Genomic DNA, 27,756 nt, shown 5'->3' with positions numbered 1-27,756 from the left:
CCAAGTAAAGGTTTGACCAGTCTTTTAAAGTTCTCCATATTGAATCATATATCGTTTGAAAGCTTGTTTTCAAGAGCACAATGTCAGCTAGTCCATATGTCATATATAGATAAGAGATGTGTTCATGTGGCAAACAGTTAAGCTAATATGTCATTTAAAGTCATTTTCCTCGCCCTCCAAGGCAGTAACATCACCATAATTCTACACAGATTTTTAGGTTTTAGATCAAGACATTTACATATATATTTTGAATAAATCCATGAAAAAACATTATTTTGATAAGCCATTCTGTAAATGTCTGGCCATTTGGTAAATTATCACAATAAAACAAACAAAAAAAATCCATCTGACTCTTATCAATGTGCTGGAAAATAGATTTGTGTTATATGCAAATCAGTGCATATTAGGAATACCTCATTTGCATATTAAAAATAAAAAAGCTTCTATTTATGTTTACTTTGAGCTTGTAAAGTTTTATTGTGATATGAGTGAAGTTGGGAAAAATACTTACTTGAGTCTGACCTTAATGGGCCGTTCAGACAGACTGCGACGACCGCACTGCTGAGCTGTGAAACCCATTAGGGCCCATGTCCACAAAAGCGTTTTTTTTTCTGACGCCAGCTCTTTTTTTAGTTCATTGCAATGGGAGCGCCGCGTTTTAACTAGCTGGTAAAAACGCCAGGAGCGTGACGAGGCGCTGAGCGCTGAGCATTTTTTCCCAGTCGCCCAGAGTTGAAAAATGTTCAACCTTGGGAAAAACGCTGCGCTCCTCACTGTCACTTTTTACCCAGCCGTCCAATCACAGTGCAGGAGAGGCGGGACAAACACCGCACCGAGCACATCCGATCTTTCCTCGCGCCCACAAAATATCATGAACCCACGCACGGACAGTCTGTGCTCTCATGTTTCAGCCTTCAGACTTTGTGGTGACATTTTTAAATTCACTCAAATTAAGTTGGCTAACTTACTTGCAGCACATTGTCTCCAAGGAAATTATGTGTCATAGCAACCACAGCGTCTTGAAAAACACTGCGCCTCCAAAACGCACCCTGGCGCTCCCAGCTAGGCGTTTTCAGAACAGCAGGTGGCGTTTTCAGCTGGTAAAAAACGCTTTGGTGGGGCCATATCTTCAATGGCTTGCATCACCGCGCACTGCTCTGCGAACTCATGCACACTGCGGTCAAAGTTCAAAATTGTTGAACTTTTGCGCTGAATCCAGCGGCCAGCACAGCGCAAATAGCTTCCTATCTGAAAGGGCCACAAGTCAGAATAAATAGATCATTTAATAACTGTTTTCGTTATTTGGTACCAAATCGTTTCTAAAGAAAAGTAAAAATATACCACTTTAGAATATTTAGTTTTTGTTGTTGCAACTTTAATTTAAGTTTAGCCTAAGCAAGAATTTCTCCGGGTTATCTCCTCCTCTACTTTGATTATGATATGATTGTTGTGTTATGTGGCTCTGGGAATGTTCTCAGTTTCGCTCTGCCGCTTGTGCCGCTCTACCGCTTGTGCCGCTCTACCGCTTGTGCCGCTGCAATCATAAAACAAGTTGTTACTGAGCATGCGCGCGAAAGCGTTAGGACGCCTTCATTTATGTCACGCTGTTTGCCGGAGGACCCCGGCGTGGCTTTGTTCAAACGGGGCGCGGCGGCAACGATGAACGGCCGCTTAGGGTGAACAAATCCACGCACACTCTTGTTTTGTCGCACGTTTGGTGACGTCCAATAATCGACTCGCTCTGAAGTCTCCGGGGCCGAGGCCTAGAGAGGGAGTTATTTTTTTTTTTGCTAACGCTCACTCTTAACATTTTTTTGTTTCGATGCCCAGATATCGGCGCCCGTTTTGACCGACTGCGAACCGATGAAGCACTTTATCCTCTGATCGAAGCGGAAACGGCCCGAAACGTTAGCCAGCTAACTGACAGCTAACTGCTAACTGCCAACTGCCAGCGAGGAAGTGAGGAACGAAAAAATGACATCTCGGAGGTAAGAGAGGTTTTAAGGGGGGCGGCCGTCTGGAAAGCAATGTCCGCTGATTATGTTCGCTGAGCTCGCTAACTTTAACTAAACTCAGCTGTTTTTGAATGCTGGCATGTCCGTAAACAAGCTCCGAGTGTGCCGACGTTTGTGGAAAAAAGCTGCTGGCAGGGGAACAGCTAGCCAAGGAGCGCTTCATTTAGCATACACCGGCAACTTAACGTTACAGCCTCACCAGGAGATGTTAAGTTAACACCGTTAACTTGTCACCGTGTGATTGCAGGCGACATGTCGTATATAACATATTAGAAACTAAAAGTAGTAGACTTACACTGTGGACAGAGTGACAACAGTATGTAAACAAAGCACAAACAGATCATTTAAGTAAACATTAATTAAATAAGTTACCACAAAACCTCCCTCACTATCCTGAAGACGTGGAGAGAGGTCAGACAACATGCAGTGTAAGGACAGTTATGAACAAAAACAGGGCTGGCTCAGTCTCCTGGAGGATGAAGATCTGGATCGTGTCTAAATGAAGCACAGAGACATGAACCAAGGCAGGTTTATTTGTAGAGCGCATTTCAACAACAAGGCAATTCAAAGTGCTTTACAATAAGAAGAATTAAATATCGTACGAGGTTTGATTGGTGTGAGAGTTGGGAAATCACAAAAAGGCAAAACAAAGGAAGGTGAAAAGCATGATTGTTGGTAACCCGTTATAATTATGGTTAAACTAATAGGGTTACTTGGTAAATTAACCTCTTTTTATTTTCTGTTAAACTCTAAATATATTTCCCTATGTTGCTTTTTATGTTTTATGTACAGCAGTTTGAATTGCCTTGTTGCCTAAATGTGCAAATAAACTTGCCTTACATAAAACATAAAAGCAACATAGAGGTATATATAAAAAAAAGACATTTAAATACAATTTTTAAAAAGAGTCTTTTGATTTGAAAAGAGTTTTTTCATTTCTCTCACACCAGTCAAACCTTGTACGATATTTATTTATTCTCAGAATAAATCCAGATTAGGTAAAAACAGTGAAACAGCGTAGAAAAACTTAATTCTACCTGGTCCTGTTAAGACAATCAAAACACCGACCCAGACAACGGAGAACTGTACTAGAGGTTCTACTTGGCCCTGTTAAAACTTGGTCTGACTACTTATGAGACAGTAGGCCGCCAAGGCTGCAGGGTCTGCTGAATGAACGTAGCCTAATGCTGTTGTGTTAAGAATAACTTTATTTCAGCTGCAACCGCAGTGGAACAAGTCAGGATGAAATCTAAAAATATTTTATCAAGTGGTATGTATTAATATCCAACTTCTCATCATTAACACTGGGTAAAGATGTGGTGTGTAGCTCACGTATAGAGGTTAACCTCAAGTTAACCACGAACAAGACCTGCTCAGAGCAGTTTATAAATGCAGTGTAAATTGCCATGGCAACAGGCCTCGGGTAACACCCATCCACCTTTTTGTAGTATGAGTTATTCAGCCACTCATCCTCTTTATTATACAATATTTATTTCCTCAAACTGACAGACAGTCCTGGGAGAAAAGAGCGGGAGAGAAAAAGATGAGCTGGTGATCCCGCACAAAGGAGCCCTTTATATTGAGAAAAAGTTAGAAAAGCTTGAGGAGGAGTTAGCACATGTGAAATGTTTTATGCTTGTAATAATCTTTATGTTCAGGTCTGTGTGTGTTCTGTTACCTGGCTGCAAGACAACGTTCCCCTTGGGAACAAAGAAAGGTGTAGTAGTGTGCAACTGCCATGCATATTGTTTTTTGTTGGTGTTGCTTTTTCAGAATTCTTTAAAATAAAGTAGCATAAAGTAAATGCTCCAAAGAAAAAGTAAAGGAAAGAAAATGCACTATAAAGTCAGTTGGGAGAGATTTTGGACCCAGCCTTTCACTCCACACTGAGGCTGATCACCGCTTTACTCCTCTTTCAGGTGGTTTCACCCCAACATCACAGGTGTGGAGGCCGAAAACCTCCTGCTGACTCGAGGAGTTGATGGGAGCTTTTTAGCGCGACCCAGCAAAAGTAATCCAGGAGACTTCACCCTCTCAGTACGGTAAGTGTGAGTTCATGAGATGATACAACACAAAACACACAACAACAATTTCAATCCTCCTAAATAAAGTTTCTGGCGGCAACTTTGAGTGTTAGCTTCATGTTTTTACATCGGCCTCCCCTATTTTTAAAGTATTCTTGTTGCTTCCACTTTAATCTGTGTACATGTATGAAAGGCTTTGAAAACACGACTCTAAATGAATGATGATGTTGCTCTGTGTCTGCTGCATGTGTGACTTGGCAAATGTTTGCTTACACATTAGACATAACAATTTTATAAGCAGATATGATGTCCCAGTGTTGAGTTTTCAGCTGGCTCTAAAGCTGGCTCATAAAAGAAACCAGCATTATCCAAAGGAGGAAGACCAACCTTTTAATAATAATAAAAAAAAATGTTTGTGGTTTCTTCTCTGCCTGTCGAGTCATACATTTTTAAGATGAAGTATCATTAGCTCAGTTTAGCTGATGTAGTCAATGTTATATTTGTAACAGTCTCATTCTTTAGTGGTACAATCTCTCATTTCAGCATATTTACTTCCGATGGAAACAAAATAAGTCATACTCCTCTTGTTGAAACAGACATTTCCACAGGGAGACCCGTCCCTGCTGCTTCACATGTCTCTCTTTGACTTAACCATAAGTCATTCAGAGTTACATGCAACTGAGCTTCAAGTTCTCCTTTTCTATTTCCGAGATAATGGTGGGTGGTCACCTACAGTGACTCAACGCAGTCTATGGCGCCTATCTTGTTTGTGTCACAAAAAATGTGGTGTTGTCTTTTGAGATCTGCATTTGAAAAGGTTGAATCTCAGCACCATCGCTCTGCCTTTCAGAATATTTTCACAGCTTTCTTTTTTTTTTTGTCTCTCACTTCTTACAAATTAAAGTGGTGCATGTGACTGTGTTGAACTATTTATCACTTTGCTCATTTTAATCACAATACATTCACACTCAGAAGGGCTAGAGTATACAGCACTAATTGAGATGATACTTGACATGGTGGTTTAGTTTTTACTAACAGGAGTCTGTTTGTGTCCTTCATGGTGATGTTCTCGCCCCTGATGGCGCCCCTGATGGCAACATTTCTCTAAATTATTGTGCTTTTTGTTCTGCAGGCGAAATGGAGCCGTCACCCATATTAAGATCCAAAACACAGGAGACTACTATGATCTTTATGGCGGGGAGAAGTTTGCCACTCTGGCAGAGCTGGTGCAGTATTACATGGAGCACCATGGGCAACTGAAAGAAAAAAACGGAGATGTTATTGAGCTCAAGTATCCACTTAACTGTGCGGACCCCACCTCAGAGAGGTGAGTGATGACGGTGGATGTTATATTTTCTGAACACTTTACATTATTGGGGATTTTGCAACTTTGTAACAAAGACAGAAGCTTTTATCAGCCAAATTAAATAACCAGATTTAAATTCCTTTTTTTATTGTTTCAGCCCTACTTCATAAAGATTTCTGTTGCTTTGTTTAACTGTCATACTACAGTAAAAGGTTTTGTGCTGCAGCTGATTATTAAGATGTATTTGAGGGTATTGTAGTATGAAAGCAAGTAAACAAAAGCGTTTTTAATATCACCACAAATGGCTGTGTGTTACTGGAAATGGGTCTTATTAATTGCATTAACGTTCATTTACAGACACACTTCTTCTAAGAGCAGCAAAGAGGTTGATGCAACTCACAGCTAAACATTCTTGTTGCCACATTTTGCCATTAAAACCAGCTGCATACAAAGTACCGATGGGTAATTCTCTGAGGCAGGGGGTTTCTGCCAGAGAGTCTGAGACTGTGGACGTCCCCTCAGACAAAGCCTCCCCCTTAGTTTACTTGTTTAGTTTCGCTAATAGATAGCCTAACATTGCTGTTTGACATAACCTTAGACTAACTAATAAATGCCGTATGTGATTGGTGCAGACTCTGGGAAAACAGTAAAATTCCTCAAAACTCCTTTTTTAGCTAATGTTATATTTTTTTCACATCCATTCAATGAGTCTTCCCTGAAACTGTTTGGAGGCCTGCCTCACACTTAAACCTCTGCTCTGAGGTGAGAGACTTGATATGCAGAACTGAAGTCAAAATTTATATTTAACCAAAAGAAACATATAAGACATTGGACGTGGCTCTTTTCTCCAGAGTATCACAAAGCTATTAGCGACTCAGTCTGTCACTCAGGGCTCACGTTCACTGTGTCGAACAAATCACTGAACATGCACCGTTGCCTTGCAGTGAAAGTATCTGAGACAGTCCTCCAGCTTTTTTTTCATATTGCGGGTTGCACCACACATTGGAAACTAGATTAAAATCCGGGATTGTCAAACTATTCGAAATCTAATGATTACTGATGCAGCAGTTATATTTATGCACAATGATGCTATCCCGTCCCTGATATTGTGAGACAACTGTCTCAGGCAAGCAACACAACAATGCAACCACTCCATTTACTCCATATACTTACATATAACAGCAACATTATAAACTGTATATGTGTGGCATGGCACGCAGTAACGCTAAATGTAAGCCTATGTATATTTCAATCTAGAGAATATCATAGATAGATAGCAGATCAATGTAGTTGAGTCACTGCGGTTAAATGTTAGCAACCGGAATCAGCTGTATATTTGCTGTCTTGAACAAACACCTCGTTCGTCCTGCAAACAAATGTCTTGAATCACTCACTCAGTGTATCGCTCGCGACTGACTGTGATAACGTATCGTTTCAGGAAGAGATCAGTTTGTTCACCCTAAAAGAAACGTTCACGAATGACTACACTACAACAAAACCTTTTACAATAAACAAAAACATAAGCATCGGGTTATGTAATGTTTCTGACCCTTGATTAATCCCACTGATTAACTTCATGTAAACAAAGGGAGAAATGCCATTAAAGTAATAAGGCACAAGTTTATCCCAGTCACGATTGTACACAGGTGTTACATGAAGTGGATTCTTTAGCGAGTCAAATCCAGTCCTTACATGCAGTATTTTTACTTTTACATTTTTCCCCAGATGGTTCCACGGACACTTGTCGGGCAGGGAGGCGGAGAAGCTGCTGACGGAGAAAGGGAAAAACGGCAGCTTCCTGGTGAGAGAGAGCCAGAGCCACCCGGGGGATTTTGTCCTGTCAGTCCGTACAGGGGACGACAAGACGGACAGCAGTGACACCAAACCCAAAGTCACTCACGTCATGATCCGCTGCCAGGTAAACACACTCTGCGTTTCCCTGCCTTCATACATTCTCTCTGTTACAGCAGGAGATTCAGAAATGGAGACAAGTTTAATAAATTAAAACACTTTCTGTGATGGTGTGATACTGACTGATACAGATTTTATGATGAGCTGCTGTATCCCTACAAGGATCCAGATGTTTTTATGGCGTTTCTCGGGATTAGGATGACATGTTGCTTCTTTAGTTTGCAACTGGACAGCCAGTGATTTTTTTATTTATTTTTAATGTACATATTCATTGTCTTTACATGCAACCAAGGAGCCGTGGTACAGTCGTCTTCCTGCACCAAAGGGATTTCTTTGTTGTGATGAAAAGCTTTTTATTAAATAGAAACAGAATAGAAAATGACCTCGCACATCTATAACGTGAGACAGCTGCGTCGAAGGGGGAAGAAGAGGTTAAAAGTTGCAGAGAAACTCCTGCACACTGTCTAACTTGCAAAAATACATTTATAAGTTGGCAACGTTTCGGTACTAGACCTTCATTAGGCAAATAATTTGTAGCCTATTTTTTGTCTAGACTAGTACCGAAAGAGTGTGCAGAAGTTTCTTTGCAAATTATTAAATAGAACGAAATATGTAACGACACTAAAAGAAGGGCAACAGACAATAAAGATATAAAGACGTGTAAGGAGGCCCGTGCACAAGAGGTTTCTGAGAAGAGTTGTGCAAAAGCAAAAATAAAGCAGAGTAAGTTTAGTCATTGACACCAGTCATGTTTTTAGTTCCTCTGCGATATGAAGCAAAAAATGCTCCGCTGTAAGGAATGTCAGGCCTCAACTTCAGCAGGATGTGGTTGTTCCGTACTTCCCAGATTTACTATGTTCAGTCGATAATTCATCCTGAGAGACTGTGTGTAAAGTGTAATCTAAGATATTAAAGATTGTTTTCTGGCTGAGCATACACATGCGGGAGGATGAGAGGAGAGATTGTCAAACAAAGGGATGTGTCCTTTCTTTAAAAAAAAAACTGTGTTTTTACAAACTGGGACGCCTAGACAAACGTTATTTCCATGCACTGTTTGGTAGACGAGTGCAGTCGTGGGGCAGACAACAATGGATAAGTGCGGCTAATATTGATTTTTCTGTCATGTTTACACATAATGACTTTTAAACGTCAGCATCATTAAAGTAATGACACTCAGTCGCAGTGGGAGATCGACAGTCTGGCACCAGACCAGCTCCCACCCTCCTGATCCGACTCTCCAGAGCCGGCTGCAGGTGGCTGCCCTGAAGGACGCATTAGCGGCGTCTTGTCCCGCTCTGTCTCTGTTCTGACCTGTCAAACCAGCCCTTTGTTTGATTCTCTCCTCAGTCAGACTGGGAGGAACGGACAGCGTGATGCAGCGCCATCATTTCTGAGTATATTTTGTTGTTTTTCTCGAGAGAAAATAAAATATAAAAACGAAGTGGCGTTTCATCACACTGCCTCGCTAGTTCGTAGGAAAATAGCTTAATACTGGAAATGCTACCCAAGATTGTGGAAAATAGATAGGCTACTCCAACACTGCTGGGAAATGTAATTTAACTAGAAGTACTACGCTGCAAACGATCCAAAGGACAAGACTTCCATTTAGAAATGTCTGTTTAGGAAGATTTAGTGCTGCTTACATTTTGTAAGTTAAGGAAAATCTTTGTTTTCCCCAAGAGGCAATTTGTCAGCGCACTAAACAACACATAAACCATTCACACACAAAATAATTTGAAATTAACAACAACTTCAACATCCTGGCCATAAATACATAGGTGTTACTACTACACTGGGGACATGTTATATGCCATTTCAAAAACGTTTATTTGTACAATAAGAAAATATGCGATATAAGCGATTTTAAAAATAGAGGAAACAAATGTGCATTGTCCAAAAAGTAACAGGCTGCTGACTACTGCATTATATTCTGTTATATTTTTCAATTTATGAATTGTCACCTGCCAGCTGAATTTTTTGTTTCTCTTCTGAGAAATAGACCACCCTTAATTGGAATAGAAAATGTCTCCAGAATGCAGGAAATTAAGTGTTAGTTTATATATTTCAGCATTTCATATTTCTTCAATAGTCTTTAAAATCTTCACCTCCTGTTTTTGAGCATCGTCAGGGCTAATCTGAGCCCTTATGGCCCCACCACTTTTTAAATAACAGCAAGAAGAATAGTGGCAGGTTTCTTCTTAAAGTCAATAATTATTTAAGCTTCCAGGAACTCGTCCCTGAAGCGGAGAAGCATGGAAACAAAAGTTGAACCTCTGACAGCGGCTGCACTTTTACGGGTCAATAAGTTCCCGTACTGGAAGAGGCCTGACACCGATCAACATTTAACTTAATTTTATTAGTAAGACATTCGTGCTGTAAGGAAAAGCTTTGCACTCTAAGTACAGTCTGTCCTCTCACTGTGACCTCAGCTCTCACAATGGCAGTAGCTTCTGTGTAAAAGTTGTGGAAGGGGAGAAATCAAATTACTGATCCATTCCAAGAAAACATGGATTTACAGTAACAGTCACAGAGCATGTAAATTGTTCCGATTGTCTTATAATGGTGAGACTTTGTGTGTTGCACTTGTCGCTCATGTGGCTGTGGCTTCTTCTTTAGCCTGACCTGAAGTACGACGTGGGTGGAGGGGAGAAGTTTGACTCCCTCACCGACTTGGTGGAGCACTACAAGAAGAACCCCATGGTGGAAACGCTGGGCACTGTGCTTCAGCTCAAACAGGTACCTCCCATGTTAAATTTTACCGTTAGCTAAATCATCATGTTCCTGTAATTTCTGTACTGACTCCTGTTCTCCTCCCCAGCCCTTGAACACTACTCGTATTAACGCCGCAGAGATTGAAAGTCGAGTTCGGGAGCTAAGCAAACTAGCAGAGGCCACAGACAAGGTCAAACAGGGCTTCTGGGAAGAATTTGAGGTGAGTGACGTATTGTTCAACTCTGCAGCTCGCCTGTGTGTTCTGTGTGAATTCTTTACCATACTCGGATTTAACTCTCCTCTCTTTCTTTCCCTCCAGACCTTGCAGCAACAAGAGTGCAAGCTGCTCTACAGTCGCAAAGAGGGCCAGAGAGCAGAGAACAAAAACAAGAACAGATACAAGAACATTCTGCCTTGTGAGAAACCCCTGACAAGACTTTCACTATAACAACCTTTCAGTTTAACAGGCTTCACCTGAGGGGATCTTGAAAACCTAACTGTACTGTTTTTGTTTCTGTTTCCAGTCGACCACACTCGTGTGGTGCTGAATGACAGGGACCCGAATGAGCCAGGCTCTGACTACATCAACGCCAATATCATCATGGTAGTATCTGCTGTCATGGTAAACTCACTTCATCCTCAGGGACACACACACACACACACACACACACACACACACACACACACACACATATCACTGGTGTGAATGCTGGAATATTTTTCTACGCATGAAACTCTTTATTATTATTCTGCTGCATTTCTTTTCAGCCTTTCCACATTTTTCAAAGTAGAAACTTAATTCACACATCAGAATATTAAGCTCAATTAGGACATCATTGCTGTTGTTTTTCTCATCCATAACTTTCAAACTTTCCAAAATATTCCACATTTTCCAGGACATTTTACATTAAATTTGAGGGGCTGAATGTTAAAAATTAAACTCTTAACGACTCATTCATACTTTCAGCAAAAACTCCACTCCAATATCTAAATATTCAACATTCTCAAATCTTAAACCTTTCAAAATATTCAGATTTGTTGAATTAAAGTTATAATAGGAGTCAATGAGAAAAACCTTCAAACTTGCTCATTCATACATTCATGTAGAAGCTTTAAAAATTTTACAACCACTGGGACTGTTATTACAATTCAATTGTTTCATAGCTTTTAGACTTTTTACACAATCACAGTAAAAAATTAATGCAATTTTCAGACCCTGAGATTTGTGTGTTTTGGACATAAGAGCGGGTGACATCATAGCTAGAGTGCAGAGGAGCTGTAAAATCTTCTCTTAAAGTTGCCCACAGTTTCCCCTCCACATACATCATTTATACATCAAAACAGAGGAAAATGTCAGACATATAACTATGGAATCAAACAAACTCACAGTTGACACAGTCATCTTCAAATTGAGTGTCCAGAAACGGGACATGTCTATTGGAGTCCGGCCGATTAAATGGCGTGCTGATATTATCCGCCGATATGAGATAATTGCAGCTAAATTGGTATCTGTGTCCATAACAGCCAATAAATGACAATTTAAAAAAAAAAAGGAAACAGAGAGCTGGATAATCGTGTTATGAGTGTTGTTGTTGCAGAGTTTGTCCACCAGAGGGTGCTCTGCAACTCCCCTGTTGGCATCAGCTCACATTTTTAAAACAATAAAAAAGTTTATTTTTAAACTGTGTCATGTTATTTTGGTGAGTTCTCATTACCACACATAAAAATTTTTAGGGAACATTTCTGTGTTTTTAAAAAAGGAGGGGGAAACCAGAATATCAGCCGACATATTGGATTTTAAAATCCTCAAATATCAAAAGTGGTTTCGGTCTTAAAAATTCAACATCAGCCGGGCTCTAATTTCTGACCTGCTCTAATTCACACAAATCCCCCACACTTTTTAAAGCATTTTTCAAGTCTTATCTCATGTATACTCTCGGCTAGACACTCCATTGAAAATTTTACAATGTTCCGTATTGTCCATACACAATGAGTGTAATTCCCATTCATATTTGTAAGACCAATTTCCACTTTTCAAACCCTTCATACTCCTGCTGCTGCTGCTTCATATAAAGTTAAGCCACTAATGTAGTTTAGCTCCCATCCATTAGTGAAAAAGTCCAGTTTAGCTCGTAGCCATTATTCATAATCCTTCTTCTCTATCCATTAGTCAAGTAATGCAGTTCGGCTTCTAGCTTACACTATATATTGCATCCTTCTGCTCATTCCAGCTTTCCAAACAATTCATACTCCTTCCCCTACTTTTTCATGTGTTTTCAGCTCTTATATAGAAATTCATACTTTCAGTGAGAAACTCAATTTAGACATTACAATGTACCACATATTGGTATTGTTCAATTTGTAGTTTAGCGTCCGCATTTCAACATCCAGAATTCACACCGCAATATGTTCAGAATTTGCCTTCTATAGTTCTTCCTGTGCTTGATGATATGTATGTGGAGAAGATTCTGTTCTGCTCAGTCAATTTGTGCTCTTGTTTTCTGTATTTCTGTTCATTTGGAGAATTTAGCTAACTGTTGTCTCGATCTGTGTGTGTGTGTGTGTGCAGCCGGAGCTGGACTCTAAGTGTAACAGCACCAAAGTGAAGAAGAGCTACATCGCCACTCAGGGCTGTCTGCAGAACACCATCAGTGACTTCTGGAGGATGGTGTTTCAGGAGAACTCTCGAGTCATTGTCATGACCACCAAAGAGGTGGAGAGAGGAAAGGTGAGCAAAACGATGACGTACTGAACTGTGACTTAATGTCAGTCCAGCAGAAAACCAATCTGTTCTGTTTAAAACCATTTGTTTGTAGTGTTCTGTAAGCATAGTGTGGGATCACATCAGCACCTTTTACATTTTCATTATCAATGAATCTGTTGATTAGTTTCTTGATTTTCTTTATTCTTGAATTGTTAGGTCTATAAAATGGCCTGTTTTGTCAGACCAACAGTATAAAAACCAAAGATGATCCGTTTACAATCACAGAAGACTAAGAAAACCAGCAAATTATAATTACATTTGAGAAGCTGGAACCAGAGACGTCTTATCCCTGAAAACTTTTTGTTTTTCTTCGGTTTTTCTTTTTTATGGTTTGTAATAGTGACCAATACAGCTCGCCTAGGTAAACTGGAAACAGTAATCCAATGTGTGTATCATAGCGTGTTTAGTAGTTGCTAATTTGCAACAACTGTCCCTAGAAGGGCTTTTAAAGAAATAAAACAGGGAGGAAAAAAGAAAATGAGAAGAAAGTAATAAGTAACAATAAGTTACAGTAGAGCTGAGTGAGATGGACTTTCTGTGATTGAGTTAAAGTTTCAGCTTTACTCATTCAAACATGACAAAGTGAGTGTTACTGTGTCTCAACAGAGTAAGTGTGTGAAGTACTGGCCGGACATGTCGGCTCTAAAGGAGTACGGTGCGATGCGCGTTCGCAATGTCAGAGAGACTGCTGCACACGACTACATCTTAAGAGAACTCAAACTGTCCAAGGTTGGACAGGTAAGTTGTAATGCATACTTATTAACCTGTAAATTAAAAACGGCTAAATCCAGTTCTTTAGACAGGAGCAAACAACATGTCATGTTGTTCGCCAGCTGCACTAAACCAATGCATGTGGTCTGTCCAAGATTATTGCTGCATGTGCTCCTTAACATGTTTTTTTTTAGTAAATGTGTTTGATTTGTTTTTAGATGTGGAATTTAAAAGTGATTATGAGTTTAAGCTGTCAGTTGTTTTTAAACCTTGTTTTAATTTCTTTTATCTCTAACTGTTCATCATCCAAAAGCTATTTTTATTACTGTATCAAACTGATTAAACTGGCCGATACCTGCACTCATTATCATCCTAAATGACAGCAGATTTAATCTAAAACCATTACTGACTACCGTTAAATATATATTGTTATACTTTAGAGAACTATGCCGCTGAATAACGTCACCTCTGACAAACTCTACCCCGTTCTCCTTTAAACACTGGTCAGATTCTGAAATTTACAGTAGAACCCCATGTATGTTTCTGTTTCCTTCATTAAAAGGAAAAAATAAAACTTCCATCTAAAACAACACGGTACTGGCTGAGATAACATGTATATAAGATTGTACTCTGCAGGAAAAATAGGATTATACGTGACTTTTCTTTGTTTTGATACCAGCATTGTATATCGGTCAACCATGCACATCTGCATCAGCCATTGTAAAAGGATTGGTCATCCAAGCTTTATTTTTTTTCCTGCCAGTTTCGACAAGTCCTGCCCTACTGTGCTATGTAGAAATACTCACATTTACAGTGAATGTATCTGACTAACAAGTACTGTGTGAATCAAATCCTTCCTCTGAGCCATAGAGCTCCATTGTTGTCCAAAAACTATTAAAACCATCAGTGAGGCTCACTGCTGCACTGGGTGACATGTTCCTTAATCACCATGAACACAGACACTTTAGCTCATTCTGACTAAGTCCCACATACACCGCCCTGCCGCCCGAAATACTCACTACAGCACCACATGTGGATCCATCCGCCGCTGAAAATAGTCCCTAATAAACACACATTTATTCCTGTATGAGTGATGTTTGTTTAAAAACTACAGAAATTATGATGTGACCTGACAGAGGAACTTCTGAACCATGCTGGGGAGGTTGGAAAGCACAGAGAGACAAACTAACACATTGTTGGTTGTGGTTGTTTGGATTTGTTGATGACAATAACAAAAGTATAGAATATGGCCACCCGTATCGTCGCCATATTGAAGCTCTCTGATGATACCGCGTATGTTGAAAGATGTTCTTGACTTGCATGATTTCAGGGCAACACAGAACGTACAGTTTGGCAGTACCACTTCAGGGCCTGGCCGGATCACGGAGTCCCCACTGACCCTGGCGGTGTACTCGACTTCTTAGAGGAGGTCAATCTGAAACAGGAGAGCATATTGGACGCTGGGCCTATAGCAGTACACTGCAGGTACACGCACACACACACACACACAGGAATCAAACACTTTAATAAACGAACCATAAATCCTCTCTAACAGACAACATAAACTTTCTCTTTTGTTCTTCAGTGCAGGGATCGGGCGGACAGGAACGTTTATAGTGATTGATATCCTGATAGATGTGATCAGAGAGAAAGGTGAGTCTGCATGGTGCTCACACGTGTCATTTTAAAGATCTTGTATTGAGATAAAAACCAGATTAAAATTTTAACGACACTTTAATTTACACTTAGCCACATGTATGCATCTCTGTGGGCCAGATCACAAATCTGATTACTATCTGTTTTTCCTGGGCTCTACTCCAGTTTAGAGAGTGGTGTTAATGCACCCGAAGCTCTGCCTAAGACACCAGAAGAAGAATATCTTGGGCAGTTTAGTTTCAACAATAGTTTAGCAGCTAGCTAACAACATCTATAAACGTACACAAATGAGACAAATGTTTATCATATTCACACACTCTCTCTCAGGCCGCTGTATTTTAGACATGTATAATGTTGGTTTTCATAACTTTTTATTATTTGCCCTATGGTATAGCTATCCGATCTCTTCAAGACCCATGCAGTGAGTTAGTCTCACACACATGTATGTGAATATCTAGTATCTGGCTGGTTTACTTCAAAGGCTATGCTACCAATGCGAAGGATGTTTAAGTGTGAAATATTGTTTTCACGCTGCAGGGGTGGACTGCGACATCGACGTTCCAAAGACCATCCAGATGGTTCGTTCTCAGCGATCTGGGATGGTGCAGACTGAGGCGCAGTACAGATTCATCTATATGGCTGTACAGCACTACATAGAAACATTGCAGAGACGCATAGAGGAGGAACAGGTGTGCAGCAGATAACGCCACACTTTTTCATTGTCGCTTTTTTTTTATGCTCCCATCTCTTAACCTTTCCTGTGTTTTCTCCTCTGCAGAAAAGCAAGATTAAAGGGCGCGAGTACACCAACATCAAGTACTCTTTGTCTGACCTGAGTGGAGGAGAGCAGAGCCCGTTGCCTCCTTGCACTCCTATTCCAACCCCCACCTGCACAGAGTAAGTAATGCTGTTAGTGAAGTGCTACTGCAGGAGGCTGGTCACCTGTTTACATTTAAATTACTTTTTTGCATCCTTGTTAAGAAAGCAGTCAGTAGTTCCTCATGAAAGTGTGTGTTGGCAGGATGAGAGACGACAGCTCCAGAGTGTATGAGAACGTGGGCCTGATGCAGCAGCAGAAGACATACAGATGAGATTCACCTTTGACCCTTAGTTCCAGGTAAATGGAGTAACATGCTGCTCATCTAGACAGAAGAACCATGCTGTATATCTAAGCAATAGCTCACGACAGGCCGTGGTATGCACTTATTATAGCACAGTTAAGGGGCGTTGTTTGGCAACCTCCTTAATTGTGATATAATACGCGTATATCACGGCCTGAAGTGAGCTGTTGCTTTTATAAAACGGTTACCAAGTATGGCAAAAAGAAAGTAGCCAAACAGAAGCACTACAATTTGACTTTATTTGATTTAATCAGTAGATATTTCTTTATGAATACAAAAAGTAGTTCCACTAGGCTGCCAGTAAGGTACATAGCGTTGCTAAGTAACATACATCAAAGGCTAGAATAATTAGAACTATTTATAATTAATTATATTTATAATGGAGCTGTTTTGCAAAGTGGAGGAAGAGAGAGAAAAAAGCGAAGGACAAAGAAGAAAGTGTCCAAAGTATGGGATTATTTCAAGCTAAAGAAACTCTGTAATGTTACCGTCCGTCCACCGTAAAACGAAACTTATATCGCCTCGGCAACAGCACGACGGCAGCTGAACAAAAAGCAGCCGGTGTTCTGCCAGCGGACCACAGACAAGGGAACAGCAACTTTAGCATTTAGCTGAAATCATGATTGATTGTAGAGTTGAAGGCTAGCCAAAGTAAGCCGCAGTCCTCAGCTGTAAATGTGCACATGTGCGTTTGTTCTCCTTTTTGGGCTGTGAGTTGTAACCACAGTCATGAGTTAACTGGCTGTCGGGGAGCTGCACCTTTTAACGCCCCTCCAGTTCTCTCTGTAGCTCAGACAATCCCTGCTACCTGCCTGTGCGAATCCATCCTTTCACCCATATTCTTTGTCTTTATTATCGCCATCTTTATAATAACAAACAGCTGTTTCGTGTGCAGGATCGCTCATTTCCCGTTTCACATTTCCTGTGTGTTTTCTTGACAAAACGTGGTTTGGAGATCAGCATCGGGTTACACAGCTGCTGTCAGCTCCTTCAGTGTGTGTGTGTCCCCGTCTCCGATCAGTCACGTAGTGTGAACGCCTTCAAGACTGCAGTCGTGTAGTCTGCAGGAGCCTTTAGTATAACTTGTATAGCACTCAGGTGATGTTTGTGTTTGTAAAGCAGCTGTCTAGTTGCTGGTCTGATGTGTGCTGTATGACACACTATGAATTTCCAAAAAGACTAAAAAGGATCTATCACCAATAAACGTGCACAGCGGTCGGGGGAGGGGGGTAAAATAAGAATGACTTTATTGGCTCATTCCACACTGGGGAAATTCACGTTACAGCTGCTCCAGATACAACGCAAAATATTATAAAAGTTAAATTAAGAGTTATGTGTGCACTATATACACCTTTTACATACTGATGTGATTGATATGGAGCATTGCACGGGTTGCTGCAGGAGATACGAGCATGGTGTAGAAATAAATTTAATTGCAAAGGACAGAATGTATATAGCAGGATAGTTTAGCGTTAATATTGAGTATAAAGTACAGGTAATAATTCAGTGTGTATAAGAAATAATATGTGTAACTGCACAGATTAAGTATAAAATGACAACATTATGTAAGTATTGGAGAATTTACAGTAAATAACGTTTCTATTTTTTTTCTTTCTGTCTCCTTTTAGGATCTTGATACCTGACTTTTTTTCTCGCCAGCCACACCTTGACGCCTGAGACTTGACCGTAATGACATGGAACAATGGAAAAAACACGCGAAAAAAAAACTACAACACGAAAATGTGAGAGACCAGACACCAGGGTCCTCCTGTTCTCGCCCACCTAACATGAACATTTGCCATCTAGTTGAATTCTAAACCACTGTGATCATCAAGAGCCTTTGAGAAGCCTGACAAGCTAAATCCCCTACTAAACCACAGTTTGGGTTTAGCCTTTGTAAATCTCACCCAAACAAGGGCTGCAAACAGCGAGCACTCTCCTCAGAGGGTTAAAAACCTAGCTAACCTTTGCTCATCTCGTATCAAGTTTTTATTTTATTTTATTTTTTTAGATTTTATTAACCAAAGGAGGATTATTTAGATTGTTTGTAGGCGGAAGTTTTCTGACAAAGGCCTGTGCCAAAACCTTGAATGATTTCATCCACATTTCTCAGCCAATTAAAAGTCTCTGTTTGGTGGTTAAGCCTTCAAAGCAGCGGGAGACGAGACCTTAGTTGTGGACAGAAGTGGGGCAAAAATTAAACTGTTATATAAAGTAATATTTCTGAATGAAGAACTATTGCCATTGTAGTGTAATACCATATTTACTGTTTATTTTTAATCCACTGACTTCTAAACGTGAATTCCTTTTTTTTTTTCTTTTCTGCACTAGAACTGCCTCGAACACAAACTTTAATCCAGGATGTTTGGAGTGTGAATTAACTATTTGTTGTTGTCAAGTTTTAATATGCTTTTTGTTTGGATACACACAGTGTCTGTTAGTTAACCATTCCTGAGCTCAAGCCGAATGCCCTTATTGCTGCACTTTTATTTAGCAGCATAACCGTTACAGTCAAGCCTTGATTCACCTGGTGGATTTATAACTAATCTAATCTGGGGGTTTAAAGAGGAGCTTTTTGGGGAGGGAGGGGGGCACATGTATGATTTTCGCAACCCCCTTCACCTGCACTTCTACGTCAAAGTCAGTGTGATGACATTTTAATATTTCAGGGGAGTCTGTTGTGTATCTCAGTTTCAGGCATCGCCACAGATGCATGGCTGCCAAAAAAACTTAGTTTTTTAAGTTTTTTTGCACAAGTGCATATTACTTTTTTAATTCTTTCTTGTTTTTTTGTTTTTATTTTTTTAATTTTTTTAAGACAAATGCCTTTTGTGTACCATTGCCTATTTTGAGCACCACATGTACTTAATTTTAAGAGTCACTGTTTTAAGAAGCAATCCCACATCTCGCAGCTTTGGCACTATATAGTCATTGTTGTTAGAGATTGATGGCCCTGTGAAAGTCAGCTGGATTCCGTAGTTTATACCCAAACACACATACGTATACAGGTTGATATACAAGAGAATTTCCTCACCTTTCTGTTAGTGTTAATCAAACTAACCATTTAAAGGAATAATTATACATTTTGGGAAATTTGCATATTCACTTTCTTGCAAAGAGTTGGATAAGAAGATACCACTCTCGTGTGTACGCTAAATAGGAAGCTACTGCCTGCTGCTGAGTAGCTTAGCCTAAAGACTGGCATCTACCTGCAACCATATTTAGCGAACATATATGAGAATCCAAACCTTTTCACTTAACTCTCAGCGAGAAAGCAAATAAGTGTATTTCCCAAATGTCTAACTGTTACTTTAACGTCATCTTCACAACCAGCAGCAGTGTTTAGGGAAGTCTGATGTTTTGTATCTGTATTAACCTTCTAGTGAGAAACCACAATGCTCATTTCAAACATGTGGCCTAAAGTGTTTTTCTGTTGTCAAGCCTTCTGAGCGTCTGCACACTTGCTTGCTATCACTACGCCTTGAGAAACTGCAGTCTTGCGATTGAACTTACTGTAACAGTGCTGACTCAGAATCTCTCAGTTGAGAAAAAGAAGACGCGACTCTCCTCCTTTGCCTTGAGCGACAGTTCTCAACAACAACCACTGATCCAGGACTGAAACAGCTTCTCTCTGTAACATTAAAAATCATGAAATCAGTGTTTTTTTAATGGGGGGGGCTGCTTCCTCCCACCGGTGGATTCTGCCAACACCTAGCAAGTGTTCTTTGAAATGATTCTTCTCCTCCTTGGTGAACGCCATCCACTGACTGAAATCTTCTGTAGTGTGGTGTACTGTATGCAGTTTTATCGTCAAACGGATGAGTTTGTACTTGTCTCATGTTTCGGGGAGTGCTTGCTTGTGGTATTTGTGTCCTGTGGTGTGTGTGTGTGTGTGTGTGTGTGTGTTGGTGTGTGTTGGTGCGCGGGGTTGTGTGTGTGTGTTGTTGTGATAGTGCCGCTGCCCATCATCTATATGTTCTTACTTTTCTTGTTTTTGTTTTCTTCCCCCGATGATAAAACTGCTTTCCATTGATCATGTAAGCAATTTAGATGCATAGACGTGCCTTCTATGCATATGCCTATGTGTATGTGATAGCTATTAAAAAAAAAAAAAAAACATTAACAGTGCTCTTTAGTTCCACCGCCATTCAAGAACCTGTAACACTTAAATGTGAATTATTTCATCCTGAACAAAAAAAGGAAAAAACGGTGATCGCAATGCAAACAAACTATATATTTTTTGACATGTATATTGTACATGAGTACCAGGTAGAGGAGAATGTACTTACTAAAACATATCTACTTGCCAATAAGATACTGTCTGTATATTCCTACAGCTTTCTCTCTGTGACACAGGGAGGGACCTCTCACAAAGCTTAAGAGGTTTATTGTATGACTTTCAATGCAGTTAACCATGTTAACTTTCTCAATAACAATAAATGGCAGGCTCATGCCACATTAAAACTGTTTGTATTATTATTATTTTTTGAATAAGAAAACTAGAAGCGAATAATCTTCAGAAAATGTCCATGTGCTCGCTGCTGAAGATTTACAGGTGAAACATTTTTAGTAGTTTTAAGTGGTCAAAATAGAATTACTTCGAAGCTCAAAATAGAAAAGTATAGTGAACAGGCCACTAGAAATTGGTAAAAGTAAAGATTTGTGAGCATTGAATAAGGATGAAGTGATGAAATGTCAGTAGGAGAAAAGAGTGGAAAGCAGCTGAAATGTTTGTTGAAGTAAGATATGAAACAGTTGAAAGAATTGAAGAGTAAAATCAGAGATGTATCAGATCCCCTGTTTAGCGTGTACGAGCTGTTACCATCAGGCAGACGGTATAGGTTATTGCTGGTAGGATGCTGCACCTTCTTATATCTATATCTAATATCTAGAGTTTTTATTGGGATCGTAGCTGTTGGTAGTGTTGTAGTCAAGACCAAGACCAGTTCTCCACATTACATGACACACAATAAAATGTGGAACAAGATCATAGGTGCTTCTCAAACTGATCTGGAAGATCCACATTCCCATTAAAACACCCACATACAAACACTAAGAGCTGAAATCAACTCAACCATCTTTATTCAAAACTCCTTTTCCATGTTTACCATCGCGGTTAGGAGTGACAGATGTTAACGGGAACAACACATTTTTTATTTTTTAGGGTTATTGGTTGCATTTGAAGCAATACGTTTTACATCCAATCAAAGTTAGGATGTTAACAAATAAATCAGACAATGCAAAAGCAATTTATTGATATTCCCAAAGTTATGGTCTTGACTGGTCTTGAAATAAAATCCCGAGTCCTCAATGTCCTCCAGACCGAGTACAAATGCATCATCAAAAACTGGCCTTAAGACCGTTCTCGAGACCAAGACCGGGCTCGAGCACTACAACACTAACTGTTGGCACACCATGAATTTCCAAAAGGACCAATAACTATCTATCTATCTAAGAGATGAATGCACTGTAGCTGAAATGTCTTAAGTGATAAACTCAACTGGAAGAAATGTCAGTTGAAGAGTAAGTTAGTGGAGACAAGGTGTCTGTAGTGTGAGTGGTTGAAATATTATTGAACCAGTTTGTCTTGATATTGTTGGAATCCGTTCTCCTCATGCTTCTGCTGAGGCCAAAAAGGTCCTAAAAGTTCCCACCAGATCCAGAGACTCTTACAGTACTTTATTTAGTCAGATTAAAAGTAGTTACCGTATGGTTTATTATCATGACTATAAAATATTATTTATAACATAGTGCTTTTTATAGTTACTGTACAGGAAATGGATGCCTGCAGTGGAGCTTCTGTAATTATTTTATTATTTATCAGAAAAATCCAAATCATGTAACCTCAAAAACACAGTGGAAAAACACAGAGCTGCAGCACACAGCTCTCCTCCCGCTCCAAACACTAGCTACCATCCAGGCAGTCAATGGACAGAAAGTTGTTACTGTGATGTAGAGACAGAGCTCAGTTAAAACTTTATGGATGAAAGATACTTTTGTTACAGACGGCAACAAACTGCGCATATGCAACTCCCAACAAAGATCATTTAGAGACAAGATGTGTCACTCCACTAGCTAAAACAAAGCGTTTAACAGGGTGAAAAGAGGAGCAGCAGCAATGTGGAGTATGAAAAAAAAAAGAGGTGTTTTTTGAAAATAAAACCATGTAAAACTGTTCTGGTACAACCTCTAAATAAGATTATGAAGATTATGAAAATGAGCAAAATACCACCTCTTTAAGCCTAAAAATACAGGAATTACCCACCATTTGTCCGTTGTAGATCTAATCTCTCACCAGTTTGCTAAATCCCACATATTCCTAGAAGAAATGATAACATGACTTCTGCTGACAATGTTCATCGAGGGACAAGAAAAAAGTCAACGGGTGCATATCACAAGAACTCCTGTCTTTAGAGCGATAATGCTTTCTATTAACCCTGGTGGATAACAATCTCTTATCTGTAAATCATGTTCTTGCGTTGTTAATTAACTTGACAATCCAACACCTGTCAGAGCAAAGAGAAAGTTTAGAACCATATAGATGACCTACCGCTATACAAATGATATTATAAATATTTGAAATGTTTGAAGTGCAGTGTAGAGGATTTTATTATATTGTGACAAAAGAACCTTTGTCCTGTGGATTGGGACGGGACAGGAATTTACCATCACAATGCCTTGAGATACTTTTATTTTTGTGGGAGTGGGATGGGACAGGAGTGAAAATCCACTCCCCTGTCACCCTCTGCTTCTGCTCCGCGTCCTTAGTTGTAGCTGCATTACAATTTTTTGTTGGGCTGTATGAAGTTTTTTGCAAAAGATTTTTATAGTGGTTATGAGATATTTTGGCTTAGTATTTTACTACAGAACGCACTATCATGAGACGAATGAATATATCAAATTAGTCTTATGTTTGATTTTTCATGTTATATTTCAAATCACACATTATATCAATTTATTAAAAGAGTATCAGATATCAATTTATTAAAAGAGTCTGTGTTCCTTAAATGTATTTTTTATTTTACAAATTAAATATGTTTAAAGATCAGAAGATTAAGCAGCAAATGCAGTTTACATTTTTACAGAAGTAAATAGTGCTTCGTCACACACACACACACACACACACACTCTAAATGATTCACCACCTGATTCAGTTGCACTGTGTTAAAAGGCCTCCCGCTCTCCTTGCTGCTGGGTGTCTTGGTTCACACAGATACTGCACAGTCATCTGGCTGCCATGAGGGAGAGTTTCAGCCACAGCCAGACAATACAACGCAATTCACTTCAGTTTTATGTATATAGTGCCAATTCATCTTATCCAGGTCTTGACCATATTCTGTAATATTTACATAGACCCAACAATTCCCATCATGAGCAAGCACTTGGCCACAGAGGCAAGGAAAAGTCCCTTTTAATAATTAGAAACTTTGAGCCGAACCATGACTCAGAGGGAGAGAGAGAGAGCAGGAGGAAAGAGAACACACAGCAGCACCATGCGCCACATAGACATGTAAAATAATAGTAATGGTAATAAAAATAAAAATGTAGTAATAATGGTAACAATAATTTTAATAGGACTATTAATAATAATTGTGGAAGCGGGTGTTGTGCAGGAATATAGTGGCAACAGGAAGCCTGCAACCCCAGATCCAGACCCCATAGCTCTGGAGACAGAAACACCTGCAGAAAGCAACAGAAGAAGAGAGGAGCGGGACGAGGAAGCATAAAACTACGGGAGAGGGAAGAAGTTGAGTTAGTAACGTAGTACTGGGATAACAATGCATACAGTTTGAGAGGGAGAGGAGCTCAGTGCATCATGGGAAGTCCCCCGGAAGTTTAGGCCTATAGCAGCATAACTAAGGGAAGGTTCAGGACTCACCTGAGCCAGCCCTAACTATAAGCTTTATCAAAGAGGAAAGTCTTAAGCCTACTCTTAAATGTGGAGATGGTGTCTGCCTCCTGAACCCAAACTGGAACCTGGTTCCACAGGAGAGGAGCTTGTAGTAAGGTGAGCTCTTTAACATATCATGGTGCCTACCATTAAGGTATTTGTAGGTGAGGAGAAGTATTTTAAATTCTATTCTAGATTTTACAGGAGCCAAACAAGACATGCTCACACTGTTTTTTCCTTAATTTCATTTGCAGTGCATCCATTTTGTTATATATTGAAAAAATTAATGCATTTGACTAAGGGACAAAAAGCCTTAAGTTGCTGTTCAAACTTGACTGTGTTTGGCTGGTCTATATGTGGCCCTGTGATGGACTGGCGACCTGTACAGGGTGTACCCCGCCTTTCGCCCAATGTCAGCTGGGATAGGCTCCAGCCCCCCCACGACCCTGTACACAGGATAAGCGGTTGACGATGGATGGATGGATGGCTGATTTACTTATTTGTTTTTCACTGCATTTGTATCTTTTAAAATTGATCTTCATGTATGATTTGTCAGTAGCGAAAGTATTTTTAAAAGGTCTTTATTGGCATTATTTGCTTTAGGTTTTTTTTGTCCACCTCTTAACTGTCACGTGGCTCTGGGAGAGTGGCAACTGGGGAAGGATCCAAATGCGGACAGAGGCAGCAGGATGACTTTTGTGATTTAATGACCAAAAAAAGTGCAGATGTGGCTGAAAAGAGGGACAGAGAGGCGTACGCTGTGACAGTAAACATAACATTGACATATCACTTTATAAACTTTTATGGGGAATCTTTTAATAAACAGTATCCAGTAGATGTGGAACATTATCATTCATTTTGAGCCGTTGTTTCTGACCACATGATGAATCCAACTCCAACATTCACTCCTTTTAGCTCTGTTTTTGGTCTCCACCAACTCCTGAAAAAAAACCCAGCTTGCTGCTAATTTGTCTTCTTGTTCCCTGTTGTTTAAGCCTGAATATTGTAGCTGATATCAACTTGACTAACCTCTCCTAGAGGGCGCTAGAGAGCTGTGTGGTCGATGGCAGGTTGGTTATGCTGCAGCTGGACCTCCACTTTTCTGACTCCGACACACATATCAAACAGCATCCACCCTGTTCACACTCTACCTGGCTGCACACCGTCACACACAGTTACCTAATTTCTACCTCAGCAGCACTCTGTATACTAGTATCTTGCACTGGGCTCATACATAGAGACAGGCATGAAGCACAGGGTAAACCAGTGATGAGTTTATCTGTCAACTTGAATCTGCATGCATTTATAGGGTTGCGATAACAGTCACGACCTAGTTACATACACTACACAGTGAATACACAATACTTAGGAAGTCCAACCTTTATTTTCAGCCTAATTTTAGCCACAGAAAACCCAACACCCATCACTTTCTAATTTTCACGGAAATATAAATGTCATTGATATTATAGCCACACCCATCTTTACAGTTTTTTAGGACAGTCACATTTGCTTACAACCTGGATGTGATTCATAACTATACCTCTTAGTAATCAACTGTTTTATCAACTGTTCTCTTAAAAATGCATAAAATTGTTGTAAGAGAGATGATCTTTGCAGCATAATTTCACTGGAAAAAACAAAACAAAATTCACACATGAAAGGTAAAAGTGAGACGGCCTCATCCCCTGTTCATGTAAGATGTTAATTCCCTTCTTCTTCTTTAAGGACATCCTCAGCGTTACTTAACATAGCAATGTAGGACTCTCTCTCATAATGTGAGGATCATATAGGTTTATGCAGCCTGTCCTCACCGTAAAAATGGCCATATAGGTCGATTAAGCAGCAGCTTATTACGACCCATATTTATGTTTTTAGTTAGGCCGAGACCTTTAGTGGCAGAGGAAGTCAGGTGACGTAGTATAGAGAGTGACAAAGTCAATGTAAGGAGGTGGTGGGGTGGATAGATGGATGATTCATGTAAACTCAGGACTTTTACTCAGGAGACTGAGGTTTGAGTCCTGAATTTAAGAAAGTCAAAGGTGACATGTTTTGAGTTTAATAACATTTTGTAGATGACTTACATCACCTGAGTTACACCACATACTTATTTTAACCCAAACCACGATCTTTTCCTAAAACTAAGCAAGTGTTTTTTTTGACTAAACTTAACCAAACTATGATCATTTACCACGTGTGAAACTTCGTCTGTCTTTGTGACTTATACAACATCCTTAAGGTCGTGTACACCTGTCGCTGGACTGGAATCGCTCATATATGCCGTTTTGGGACACTATCAACCTATTTTGTCATTCTGGTGTGAGGACGTGTTGGTTTTATGTAATGGCCACCACTTTAAATACTTTCTACTTTGTTTCAGAGAAATCCTATTTTGTCTGTCAGTTTGGCAGATGTGTCTAAATACTACAATACCCATGACTTTGGCTAGTCAGAGACACAAATCAGAGCACTTCTCCTTTGAATCTTTGAACAAAACTCGGAGCTATTGTCATTCAAATAATCCAAAAATGGAACCTCAGAATTTAAAACTCTGTGATTAGACGTTTCTTGCTGAAATGCACATTGGGAGTTGTTTTTAAAGTCTTCATGTAAACAGGCTTGAACCTGAAATAGCTCCTCACACACTGCAATATATTTTTTCATTTTATTTTGAGGCAATGTTTGTTCTCAGCTTATTGTGCCTCCAAGTGACCAAAAAACAGAAGAAACAGAGAAAGACAAGAAATCTATTAATGCAGCTTTAATTTTTTATATTTTTGTCTCTCTTTCTTTATGAATTCCTCCCATCATTTCCCCCCCTCCCATCTCTGCCCTCCCTCTTTGCTCTTATTCTGTTTCCTTCTGTCTCTTTCTGTCAGACCGATGTCAGAGGGACACAGAGAAATGTCCTCAGGGAGAGTTTGAGGTTCACTCACGAGACTCAGCGCTTAACCAAAACCGCTTCACTAGGTTGTTTCATGCCACCACCAGGGATACAAGTTGATGGGTTCTGACATATCTGCAGTAGACACACACACACACACACACACACACACACTTCCAGGCATTCAGTCATATAGAGCGAACAAGCAGCATCTGGACTATTTCTCTGAAGGACTTCATACCCAGGGTTATTAATGACATTACTGAACAGAGATGTGCATGTGTGCAGGCAGGCGGTCACATGCCCACACACACACACACACACACACACACACACACACACACACACACACACACACACACACACACACACGTTATTGACCTTAAGCTCTCAGCATGCATGGTCATGAATTTGACATTTATCTGTCATTTGTCATTAACCATGCTTCCCCGTCTTTCCCCTGCTCTGTTTTCTCTCCTGCTGGTCTTTTATTACTCTGGTTATTTCTTATCCACCCCTAAAAATGCAAATACTCAATACCAAATTGTCCAGTGAAAACCATATCATATATCAATATTTGGTGTGACCACCCTTTGCCTTTATAACAGCATCAGTTCGTCTAGGTACGCTTGCACAAAGTCAGGGATTTTGTAGGCATATCATCAGATGTATAATTAAACAATTAAACCAAACAGGTGTTAATGATCACCACTTCAACATGCAGGCTGAAACACAATCAAATCAAAATCAAATCAAATTAGATA

The 27,756-nt window shown here is 39.8% G+C and overlaps 1 protein-coding gene across 4 annotated transcripts; it reads left to right on the top strand.

The window, feature by feature from the left end:
* The first annotated feature begins 1,699 nt into the window (after positions 1-1,699).
* On the top strand, positions 1,700-20,687 carry ptpn11a (protein tyrosine phosphatase non-receptor type 11a). 4 transcript variants are annotated; one of them, XM_038734760.1, is made up of 17 exons: positions 1,700-1,988; positions 3,935-4,057; positions 5,172-5,366; positions 7,071-7,263; positions 9,873-9,992; positions 10,075-10,188; positions 10,288-10,384; positions 10,493-10,572; positions 12,538-12,696; positions 13,339-13,470; positions 14,774-14,928; positions 15,029-15,096; positions 15,494-15,541; positions 15,637-15,788; positions 15,878-15,996; positions 16,121-16,216; positions 17,849-20,687. In XM_038734760.1, the coding sequence occupies exons 1-16, from the start codon at positions 1,975-1,977 to the stop codon at positions 16,188-16,190; spliced, it is 1,839 nt and encodes a 612-aa protein (XP_038590688.1). In that variant the 5' UTR covers positions 1,700-1,974; the 3' UTR covers positions 16,191-16,216; positions 17,849-20,687. The 4 variants fall into 4 exon arrangements, with proteins under 4 accessions (XP_038590688.1, XP_038590687.1, XP_038590690.1 ...); XM_038734759.1 differs by having other exon boundaries at positions 10,493-10,590; XM_038734762.1 differs by lacking the exon at positions 15,494-15,541.
* The last annotated feature ends 7,069 nt before the right edge of the window (positions 20,688-27,756 follow it).

The sequence above is a fragment of the Micropterus salmoides genome, unplaced genomic scaffold (genome assembly GCF_014851395.1).
Source record: "Micropterus salmoides isolate LMB-PRFRI ecotype aquatic unplaced genomic scaffold, ASM1485139v1 Ms_hic_scaffold_20, whole genome shotgun sequence".
Lineage (NCBI taxonomy): Eukaryota > Metazoa > Chordata > Actinopteri > Centrarchiformes > Centrarchidae > Micropterus > Micropterus salmoides.
The sequence above is the reverse complement of the archived record's forward strand: the minus strand, read 5'-3'. Positions and strand labels throughout refer to the sequence as shown.

Coding starts and splice junctions, on each gene's coding strand:
- ptpn11a (XM_038734759.1), top strand. Junction 7,264..9,872: donor ACGTCATGATCCGCTGCCAG/GTAAACACACTC, acceptor CTTCTTCTTTAG/CCTGACCTGAAGTACGACGT. Junction 13,471..14,773: donor AACTGTCCAAGGTTGGACAG/GTAAGTTGTAAT, acceptor GCATGATTTCAG/GGCAACACAGAACGTACAGT.